The sequence below is a fragment of the Mobula hypostoma genome, chromosome 17 (genome assembly GCF_963921235.1).
Source record: "Mobula hypostoma chromosome 17, sMobHyp1.1, whole genome shotgun sequence".
Taxonomy (NCBI): domain Eukaryota; kingdom Metazoa; phylum Chordata; class Chondrichthyes; order Myliobatiformes; family Myliobatidae; genus Mobula; species Mobula hypostoma.
Window position 1 is genome coordinate 33,246,353 of NC_086113.1, and position 12,213 is coordinate 33,258,565.

Sequence of the window (12,213 nt, forward strand, 5' to 3'; positions counted from 1 at the left end):
CATCATTCAGCCGCATAAACTGTGAGATATTTGCATGCGATATTGTACTCAGGTGGCATAATACTACATTCTCATCTCTGCTGACAAGCATTGCAATATCTCAGAGTAGATTTGGGAAAGTATATTTCCCTCCCCCCCCCCCCCCAACATTCTGTTAAGACTTTGCTCTTTCTCATGAGAGTCAGGCTAGCTACAGCAATTCATTTTGATTCCATGAAAATATTATTTGTGGAAAACCTAGGTATTATTATAATGCTTTAATTTTTAAAGTCATATTTTTAATTGTTAACATAATTTAAATGTATTAAACTGTTTTGAAATGTTTGGGATCCTTAGAGTTATTTTGAAGCTGTGAGAAAGGCCTTCTGAGTGTATTAAGCTGTGCACAGGCCATCAGCAGCACAGCAGCCTCAGTTTCCCCACCTGTGGGCCTCTTTACTGGCAGCGTCCTGTGGAACAGCTGCAGCAGGATGATGGGAGCCACGCAGCTGTTAAAGTTATCTGTGACTGCAGGCATCCCGTGAGAGGGAAGCCCGACCCAGATCAACATATCGGAGGAAATGGAGTAAAGAGAGGTAAATAGAGGAGAGATGCAGGTCAGGCAGGCCAGAATGGGTTCAAAGGGTTACACAGATACCAATAAAAGATCCTGATTGTGAATGGGAGTAGAGTGAAAAGTAAATTTTAAGAATACACATATGCAAATAACAGATTTTCATCAAAGCCATGCGATGATTTTTTAACAATAATTCATCAAGGAGTTGAAATCAAAGATTACAGAGCTTAGAGCTGTATTAAAAAGCATGTAGGAAGAATTTCCGCAGTGGAAGGACGGGCTTCAATGCATCAAATCTCTTTTCTCTTTCTTAATATTGATATTTTCTTTAAAATTTCAGCCTGAGAACATTTTGTGTGTTAACCGGGAAGCTAATCAAGTAAAGATAATCGACTTTGGCTTGGCAAGAAGGTAATGCTCATTTATTTATGGATTATGAACAAATATTAGTAACTACAGTCTTTAAAATACATACATTTTCAGCAATTGTGAAGGACATAATAAATAAATGTAACGTAAGAAATTATTTTAATTAACAAATATATAAACGTGAAGTAACTGTAGTCTGCTAATAGGATGAAAAAGCATTTGAGTTCTCTAACGTAATGTATCAGAATTTCTTCAAAAGAGTTTAATTTAAAGAAAACAAATGTTCTTAAGTCATATTGCCTTTACGATATTATTTTTATATTTTAGCTGGTTCAGCAGTATGCCAGGAAGAATCATTATGAAACTTAGCTTCTTTCAATCAAACCTAGAAATTTTGCTTGAGAAAGTTATTCAGGGATGTCTGATCCCTTCAGGGTTACAGGATATGGTTCGTCCTGATTTAATAGCTAATTGCGTTTGTAAATCTGATTAGCTGAAAAGCAATTGTATTTCACAAATATTGTCACTGTTATTTTTAATAAAATACCAGCAGCAGCCATAGAAAAAAAAATTTCCAATTATTTATGTTGTGGTCTGATACATGTTCTGACATTCTTTTAACCTCTGAAACAATGATCATCCCACTGAAGTTCAGGTGGACTTCACTGAGTCCTGTGGGTGCTCAAACCATTGGAAATGGTGGAAGATATTTCAGAAAGGTAGCTTGATAAATATACTGAAGGTGGTATTTTGGGAATGTTGTGCCAGAATTTGCTGGAGCGGGGCATGACTACTTAATCTGTCTTGTATCAAATCAGCCACTTTGATGTGGATGCTTCTGGAAATCTGCTGTTCAGGACTTTAGTGAATGAAATAGAAACAGAGCTAAAGAAAGATACTTGTCACACGCACATCGACAGATTAAAACATACCGTGAAATAGGTCATTTGCATTATTGTTTTGTACGTGCTGGGGGTAGCCCACAAATATACCACTTTTCTGGTGGCAACATAGCATGCCAACGACTCATTAACCCTAACCATACATCTTTGAAATGTGATAGCCTGGAGGAAGCACATGTGGTCACGATGCAAATGTACAAACTCCTTACTGACAGCAGCAGAAATCGAACTCCAAACACTGGTCACTGACGTTGTAAAGCATTTCTGCTAACCACTACACTATTGTGCTGCTCAGGCTAGCTCCTTAACCAATGAGACAGAAATAAAGGGGATAAAGTACAGTCACATCAGATTCTGAAAGAGAATGAGAAAAAGGACAAACTAAGAAAAAAAAGTATAAGTACAAAGGGAAGAAAGGAATAATAATTTTAGATGTGAAAGCATCTCCAACATCCATTTACAATTTAGATGAATGAGACTCCATATTTAATAATTCTTCACTTCAGGACTGGAAAGTTAATTGGCATTTTAAGAACATTAACCTCATGATTAATTATATATTTACATTGATCAGTATCACCTCTAATGTAGCTGCAATTAGTCTGCAACTTCACCAACTTCGTAGATCTTGTGCAAGTTGAGGTAAGTTGCAGATAAACTGTACAAATCATTAGGTCTCACTTCTTCACAACAAGTTGCTCAACATTTTGTATGTTAATACTGAAAGCCATTAATTTCATCATTATTTTAACATAAATCCTAGACCACCAATTATGTATCAGTCTCATATCAGTGCCATTGATGTGAAATAGGCTCATCTCATCATTTTTCCCATATGTTTGAATCATTTACCATCTTTGCTCAGATATTTTAATGATGTTCTCTTCTATTCTCTTACTGATGATTGAACTAATGTAGTAGAAGGTGGAGAATAAATAATTAAGTATAGTAAACCTATCCTAGCTTTAAGTGGTGTTTTACTGTAATGTTTTTTTATAATGAATAAGTAGAGTGATAAAAGAGGTCTAACTTTTAATAATTTGTTGATTTATTTTATCAGATACAAACCAAGAGAAAAACTAAAAATAAACTTTGGAACTCCAGAATTTCTTGCACCTGAAGTTGTGAATTATGACTTTGTATCATTTCCTACCGATATGTGGAGTCTTGGAGTAATTGCCTATATGTTGTAAGTATAAGAACAATGAATTTTTTTGTGGGAGAGATAAGGAAATGGAATATTTGTGAATTACAGCTACTTACAAGGATCTTAACTTCCAACAGGATTTTTTTCCCCAAACTTCCTTTGAACTGTGGATCCCAAGTACATAGGAAATCTAGAAGCATTGTGAGACCATTGAATCTTACACATTCTGCTACATTAAAATGTCATGGAAAGTACAGAAAATGATCAAAATAGTACATGGATATTGGATTTCATTATGTTTTATACAGTAACTCCAAAACACAAAACTAATTTAAAGGAAAAGACAAATCCAAAATGTAAGAATAACTTTGTTTTTTTTAACTTTTAGTGAGACATGCACATAGCATAGCATAGCATCATAATATATGCAATTCATGTATTTTATGTATAACCATAATGAATTATATAAATTTTAAACATTGCTTAATCAAACAATATATTTGCCAGATTAGTCAAATATTACTGAAATATTGAATATACAACATTCCCTGCTTAGCTATGAACTCCAACTTAATATAGAATGCACCTCAACTATATACGCAGTAAATGATACAATAGTCATAGTCATAGTCGTACTTTATTGATCCCAGGGGAAATTGGTCAGGTTTGTTCTCAGGTCTCCTGAAATCAACTCAGATTGTACGACCACTATACAGACATCCACAACATAGTAAATTTTCAGTTGTCCTATTCAAGCTTAAAGATATAATCGCTATGGAGGACTTCTTACTCTTGTGGGATAAAGTCTTTACTGACAAGGGAAGTTACTCAGCTTGGTAGGTGAACTTGTGGCTTTGAAAACTATCTCAGGTTCTAAGTGGTGGTTATTGGAATTGACTCTGAGACTGTAGGAAGTGGTTCTGACAGCTCTGGACAACTTTCTTCTCCTTTCTTTTTATTTTTCTAGTTTTTGTGCATTCTGATTTGGGAAGGTGTATTTAGTTCACTGGAGTACTCTCTTATTAATGCTCCTATTGTTCCCTGTATAGTCTGATCTTTCCTCAAGGTTTCCTCATCCACAACATCATGAGATGAATCCTCTGTTTTCATATCTCCATTGATTCCTTTCTTTTTGGCCTTCCTTTCATCCAACTGGATCTACTTTTGCATCTACTTTTATAAGTAGCTTTTTGTCTCCCACTTGAAGTTCATGCAAAAACCTTAAAACACAAAGAGTAGATTCACAAAAAAACAAATGATATCAACTTTTCTGAAGCTCCTTGAACTCTCTTCCAGCTTAAAACAAAGCTACATTTTGCAAGGAACTGTCTCTTTAACATATCAGAAGCTTTCTCAGATATGTTGCCTATAAAAATTGTTGTAGTCAGACCACTAATTTCATTACCTTCATGATTTCTCTGAGCAACATGGTCTTTCCTTCGTCCAATGTGCTTTCCAACCAGAGGCACAGAGGTTAGTAGCAACACGTGCTTCTCCTCTGTTGGGCAATGGTTCATGTTGTACAGCATGGAGACAGTTGTGGCATCGTCCAGTACCTTACTTCTTCACTTTCAATTGACTCTATTGCAGGGGATGTGGCATGCAGATGGTGGATGGATCTCCAATCTAGTACCTGTTGTCTCTACCACTCATGACCCCACAATGCTGGCCCGTTTGAATTTTCTACATACAAGCCCAGTGTTGCTTGTTTGCTTGTTGCATTTCACTGTTACCCATGTCATCCCCACAGGAGTTATCTTTTCTCCAGTAAAAGTTCTTAGTGGGGTATCTGTAGGTTTCAGTTCAGTTTCTTTGAAATGCCATTCAAACGCATTCTGTGGAATGACTGAAACAGATGAACCAGAGTCCAATTCCATTTTAATTAATTTGCCATTCACCTTTGGTGAAAGCCATATTGCTTCTCTATTTCTAGTTTGCACATAGTAAATCTTAAGGCTACTCAGTCTTGTGTCACTCTCATTATTATCAGACTTTTCATCAACAGCATGCAGATTAGTGCTATTTCTGAAACTACAACGTCTTTTTTATCTGTATCTCTTCCTTATGCCATCCAGTTATTTTTGTCTGTCCAACATGCTCTTTGTATGCGTTGAAATTTGTGGCATTTTCTGCAAGTTTTGCTTTTAAATCTGCATTGGTCTGGTCTATATGAGCCTCTGCCACAATGGAAACGTGATTTGTTCAGCCAGGCCTGTTTCTGTTCAGATGCTGCAATTTTGTTCATGCTCGCTTTTGTTCCTAAATGCAACTCAGTTTTATCTTTGTCTATTGTTTCCATTGATACAGCTATTTCAACTGCTCTTTTAGATGTAAGTTGTGTTTCAGTTTTGAACTATTTTTGAAGGCTTTTCTTCGGTAAGATCCCCCAAACTAAACAATCCCTCAGTGCGTCATTAGCCTATTACTGAACCGACAATGCTCAGACAATTTCTCCACTTCAGCCATGTAAGCTGAAATGGACTCCCCTTCCTTTTGATTCCTCTTATGAAACCTAAAGTGTTTTGCAATCAACAATGGTTTTGGTTCTAAATTTTCCTGCAATACTTTCATGTTTGTTGAACGGTGGTGCAGCTTCAACAGCACTAGACTTTGAGGCAAATGGTCCCAGGTTTGAATCTGGTCGGCCCCTTCCATTCTTTCCATCCATACTGGGTTGAGCGTCGAGTTAGCGACTTGGCCTCAAAATAAAGAACAGACAAATACTAAGGAAGTGGCAAAAATGCTACCCCATGCATCACAAGGTACGAAAAGAAACAACAGCATTAGCATCAAACGATATCAGAAAGCACCTTAAACCTGTGTCCTCTTGTGGCAACCATTTCAGCCCTGGGAAAAAGCTTCTGTCTATCCACACGATCAATGACTCTCATCATCTTATACACCTCTATCAGGTCACATCTCATCCTCTGTCGCACCAAGGAGAAAAGGCCGAGTTCACTCAACCTATTCTCATAAGGCATGCTCCCAAATCCAGGTAACATCCTTCTAAATCTCCTCTGCACCCTTTCTATGGCTTCCACATCCTTCCTGTAGTGAGGCAACCAGAACTGAGCACAGTACTCCAAGTGTGGTCTGACCAGGGTCCAACATTACCTCACGATTCAATTCCACGACTGGTGAAGGCCAATACGCCATACACCTTCTTAACCACAGTGTCAACCTGCACAGCTGCTTTGAGCATCACTGGATCACTGGGATCTCTTCTGGGGAAGGTATGACCTGTACAAAAGGGATGGGTTACATCTGAACCTGAGGGTGTCTAATATCCTTGAGAGCTGGTTGGCTAGAGTTGTTCGGGTGGGTTTATACTAATTTGGCAAGGGGAAGGGAACTAGAGTATTAGTACTGAAGATAAGGTAGTTGTTTTACAAACAAAGGCAATATGTAGTGAGACTCCTAGCAAGGAGAGACTGATGACAGGGCAAAAAAGCAGTCAACAGGATGAGATGCAATGTAAAAGGCAGACAAAATTGAAAAGGCTGAATACAGGAGTGAAGGTGTTATATTTGAATGTGCAGTATACGGAATAAGGTTGATGAACTTGTAGCACAGTTACAGATTGGCAAGTATGATGTTTTAGGCATCACTGAATCATGGCTGAAAGAAAATTATAGAAGGGAGCTTAATGTCCAAGGATACACATTGTATTGAAAGGACAGGTAGGAAGAGAGATGGGGTGACATGGCTCTGTGGGTAAAACATGAAATTAAGTCAGTGGAGAAAAGTGACATTGGGTCAGATGTGCTGAATCATTGGTGAATTTGTTGCCACACACAGATGTGGAGGCCAAATTTTTATGTATATTTAGGGCAGAGGTTGATAGATTCTTGATTGGTTGGGCATGAAGAGATATGGGGAGAAGGCAGGAGATTGGGGCTGACAGGAAAACTGGATCAGCCATGATGATATGGTGGAGCAGACTCAATGGGCCAAATGGCCTAATTCTGCTCCTATATCTTATGGTCTTATGGGGAGGCAAAGGCTCCACCTCTTGCAGGGCCAAGCGGCAAAAGCTGCTTCTGATCTTTTCCTATCAGTGGAGTTCAGCTGGAGTCCAGCACAAGATCCAGATAACCAAAGCCCCTGCAGTTTTACAGGAACATTTTGTTTAGCGTTTGAATCAGAATCAGGTTTATGATCACCAGCATGTGTCATGAAATTTGTTAACTTAGCAGCAGCAGTACAATGCATTACATGATTATATAGAAAGAGAAAAAAAATCAATCAATTACAGTAAGTATATAAATGCACGTTGAATAGAATAAAAATAGTGCAAAACAGAAATAATATATATTTTAAAAATGAGGTACTGATCATAGTTTCAATGTCTATTTAGGAATCTTATGGCAGAGGGGAAGAAACTGTTACTGAATCACTGAGTGTGTGGCTTTAGGCTTCTGTACCTCTTTCCTGTTGGCAACAATGAGAAGAGGGGAGGTCTTGGATGATGGGGTTCCTTGATAAAGGATGTCGTCTTTTGAGGTACTGCTCCTTGAAGGTATCTTGGACACGACGGAGGCTAGTACCCAAGATGGAGCAGAATAGTTTCACAACTTTCCGGAGCTTCCTGTCCTCCCCCATCTCCCCCCACCCACCCACATACCAGACAGTGAGACAGCCTGTCAGAATGCTCTCCACGGTAATCCATAGAAGTTTTTGAACGGTTTAGTTGACAAACCAAATCTCTTCAACCTCCTAATGAAGTATAGTCGCTGTCTTGCCTTCTTTATAGTTGCATTGATATGTTGGGACGAGTTAGATCCTTAGAGATCTTGACACCTAGGAGTGTGGAATTGCTCACTCTCTCCACTTCTGATGCCGCTATGAGGATTGGCTTGTGTTCCCTCGTCTTACTCTTTCTGAAGTCCGTAATCAGTTCTTTCATCTTACTGATATTGAGTGCAAGGTTGTCGCTGTGACACCACTCCACTAGCTGGCAGATCTCACTCTTGTACACCCTGTCACCTCCATCTGAGATTCTACCAACAATGGTTACATCATCAGCAAATTTATAGCTGATATATGGGCTATACCTAGCCACATAGTCATGCTTATAGAGGGAATAGAACAGTGGCTAAGTACTCACCCATGAGGTGTGTCACTGTCGATTGTCAGTCAGGAGGAGATGTTATCACTAATCCGCACAGATTGTGGTCTTCCTGTTTGCAAGTTGAAGATCCAATTGCAGAAGGAGGTACAGAATCCCAGGTTCTTTCTCTTACTGATCAGGACTTGTGGGTATGGCAGTATTAAATGCTGATCTGTGGTCAACAGACAGCATCCTGACATAGGTGTTTATATTGTTCAGGTGTAGCACACTCTTTTTACAGGAATAATGTATTTTTTATACATTGCTCCTGTACTATATTTATACCAACATGGTTTCAGTTCAACTACTACTGAACTAGCAGTCATCAGTAACATTTTTATCCTCTATTACCTTGGTTTATTTGTTTATCCTTTTGCCCTTTAGTTATGAATCCATCTTGAAGCAACAGGTACTCCAAGCACTTGCAGAGATTTTACGTTGCATGTAGTCAGGTACCTTCTTCACAATGGCACAGATGGAACAAAGTGGGAGAACAATTCCTTCCCCCACTCTCATTATTTGTGTAATGATTGATCCTTTGCAATTATCCTACCAATTTACAATAAATCAATCAGCCATGTCCTCTCCTTTATTTAGTCTTCATGCATCCCAGTTCTCATTTCCATTTTGATATTTCTTATGTAAGGGGGTTTCATCCTTTATGTTACTGTGTAGGCTAATTAAAATGGCTTCTTTGTTATGTTAAATGCTGAGAAAGTTTTGCGTTAGCAGCTTTTTGTGGGTTAGGGGGTGATAAGAGGATGTTACGAACCAGTTGGGATAGTTGTTATGACTTTGGTGTATGTGGAAGATTTGTATGCGCAGGGATTTGAGGTAGAAGGCGGGAGAGAGAGACAGACCATGGAGCAGGTGCCGCGAATCTGCTAACGGAGTCGAACCCCGAGCGGGGTGTTCGGCGAGGAGGGGAGACGGAGACGGATTCGTGTGGAGCCTCTGGTTGACCACCGTTGTTGGACCCAGGCGGCCAGTCGAGGTGGTCCGAGGGGTCGCGGGGTGAAGAAGAAGGGTTCTGAGCTCCAACAGTTTGTGCATGAAGAGATTGAACTTTGATAAGTGTGGCGCCTTTTATTTTCCTTTTATATTTTATTCCCTATTAATTATATAGTTCCAGTAATATCTATACAGGTTTTCCCCGCCATCCGAAGGTAGAGCGTTCCTATGAAATGGTTCGTAAGCCGAAATGTCGTAAAGCGAAGAAGCAATTACCATTTATTTATATGGGAAAATTTTGTGAGCGTTCGCAGACCCAAAAATAACCTACCAAATCATACCAAATAACACATAAAACCTAAAATAACAGTAACATATAGTAAAAGCAGGAATGATATGATAAATACACAGCCTATATAAAGTAGAAATACTTTTCCACAATCATTACTGAACTGTTCTCCATAGCGAAAATCTCACACAAGCGCCGTCGGCAAAAAATCTCACGCAAGCGCTGTTGGCAAGAACACGGCGCAAGCGCTCTCCAGTAACCTTTAAGCTATGAAGCTGCCAAATTATACCAAATAACACGTAAAAATACACAGCCTATATAAAGTAGAAATAATGTATGTACAGTGTAGTATCACTTACGGGAATCGGGAAGACAGCTTGCCGAGCACACTGATGATGGTGTGTTAGACTGAGTCATCGCAGGCTGGATGATGCAGTGGCCCCCACCCTCCAGGCCGCCGACCGATACCGAACCGCGAAGAACGCGGGGGTCCAGAGGTAGCCAGGAGGTACACAGCACATCTTTAAGAAAAAAGCCGAAACAAACATGCTAATTAAAACCGAACTCGTTTCTGCATACCTCGACACTGTTTTATCACCCCTTGTTCAATCCCTTCCGACCTATGTTCGTGACTCTTCTCACGCTCTTAAACTTTTCGATGATTTTAAGTTCCCTGGCCCCCACCGCTTTATTTTCACCATGGATGTCCAGTCCTTATATACTTCCATCCCCCATCAGGAAGGTCTCAAAGCTCTACGCTTCTTTTTGGATTCCAGACCTAATCAGTTCCCCTCTACCACCACTCTGCTCCGTCTAGCGGAATTAGTCCTTACTCTTAATAATTTCTCCTTTTGCTCCTCCCATTTCCTCCAAACTAAAGGTGTAGCTATGGGCACCCGTATGGGTCCTAGCTATGCCTGCCTTTTTGTTGGGTTTGTGGAACAATCTATGTTCCGTGCCTATTCTGGTATCTGTCCCCCACTTTTCCTTCGCTACATCGACGACTGCATTGGCGCTGCTCCCTGCACGCATGCAGAACTCGTTGACTTTATTAACTTTGCCTCCAACTTTCACCCTGCCCTCAAGTTTACCTGGTCCATTTCCAATACCACCCTCCCCTTTCTAGATCTTTCTGTCTCTGCCTCTGGAGACAGCTTATCCACTGATGTCTACTATAAGCCTACTGACTCTCACAGCTATCTGGACTATTCCTCTTCTCACCCTGTCTCTTGCAAAAACGCCACCCCCTTCTCGCAATTCCTCCGTCTCCGCCGCATCTGCTCTCAGGATGAGGCTTTTCATTCTAGGACGAGGGAGATGTCTTCATTTTTTAAAGAAAGGGGCTTCCCTTCCTCCACTATCAACTCTGCTCTTAAACGCATCTCCCCCATTTCACGTACATCTGCTCTCACTCCATCCTCCCACCACACCACTAGGAATAGGGTTCCCCTGGTCCTCACCTACCACCCCACCAGCCTCCGGGTCCAACATATTATTCTCCGTAACTTCCGCCACCTCCAACGGGATCCCACCATTAAGCACATCTTTCCTCCCCCCCCCTCTGCATTCCGCAGGGATCGCTCCCTACACAGCTCCCTTGTCCATTCGTCCCCCCCATCCCTCCTCACTGATCTCCCTCCTGGCACTTAACCGTGTAAGCGGAACAAGTGCTACACATGCCCTTACACTTCCTCCCTTACCACCATTCAGGGCCCCAAACAGTCCTTCCAGGTGAGGCATCACTTCACCTGTGAGTCGACTGGGGTGATATACTGCGTCCGGTGCTCCCGATGTGGCTTTTTATATATTGGTGAGACCCGACGCAGACTGGGAGACCGCTTTGCTGAACATCTACGCTCTGTCCGCCAGAGAAAGCAGGATCTCCCAGTGGCCACACATTTTAATTCCACATCCCATTCCCATTCTGACATGTCTATCCACGGCCTCCTCTACTGTCAAGATGAAGCCACACTCAGGTTGGAGGAACAACACCTTATATTCCGTCTGGGTAGCCTCCAACCTGATGGCATGACATCGACTTCTCTAACTTCCGCTAAGGCCCCACCTCCCCCTTGTACCCCATCTGTTACTCATTTTTATGCACACATTCTTTCTCTCACTCTCCTTTTTCTCCCTCTGTCCCTCTGAATATACCTCTTGCCCATCCTCTGGGTCACCCCCCCCTTGTCTTTCTTCCCAGACCTCCTGTCCCATGATCCTCTCGTATCCCCTTTTGCCTATCACCTGTCCAGCTCTCGGCTCTATCCCTCCCCCCTCCTGTCTTCTCCTATCATTTTGCATCTCCCCCTCCCCCTCCAGCTTTCAAATCCCTTACTCACTCTTCCTTCAGTTAGTCCTGACGAAGGGTCTCGGCCTGAAACGTCGACTGCACCTCTTCCTAGAGATGCTGCTTGGCCTGCTGCGTTCACCAGCAACTTTGATGTATGTTGCTTGAATTTCCAGCATCTGCAGAATTCCTGTTGTTTATGCTAATTAATTAGGTGCCGCCCATAATTGTTGGCCCAGATCAGTGCCGATTTCCGATTGCGTCGTCTCTGATCTGGGCTGACAATTACATGTCGGCAGCACCTAATTAATTAGCATGTTTATTTCGGCTTTTTTCTTAAAGATGTGCTGTGTGCCTCCCGGCTACCTTTGTATTCTCCGCGATTCGGTATCTGTCCGTGGCCCGGGGGTTGGGGTGGTGGGATACTGGGGTGTCACCTCGTCGCCTGTTTCCATTAGAGCAGGCAGCTCATTTTCTCCTATGACTGCTCGCCTTGATGTCGAAGGTCGAGGTTCATCGTCTGCTGTGGCTGATGTGGAAGGCTTGCTTGACTACTGAGCCTCGCACATTTTTCTATCACACAGTTCTTTAATACGGACTCA

General features: G+C 41.3%; 1 protein-coding gene across 4 annotated transcripts in view; it reads left to right on the forward strand.

The window, feature by feature from the left end:
- The window catches only part of LOC134357922 (myosin light chain kinase 3-like), a 207,110-nt gene that overhangs the window by 169,866 nt on the left and 25,031 nt on the right, over positions 1-12,213 (forward strand). For all 4 annotated transcript variants that reach the window (XM_063069700.1, XM_063069697.1, XM_063069698.1 and 1 more), the window contains 2 exons: positions 897-967; positions 2,888-3,016. In XM_063069700.1, the coding sequence (XP_062925770.1) occupies positions 897-967; positions 2,888-3,016 (200 nt within the window). The remainder of the gene's footprint in view (positions 1-896; positions 968-2,887; positions 3,017-12,213) is intronic.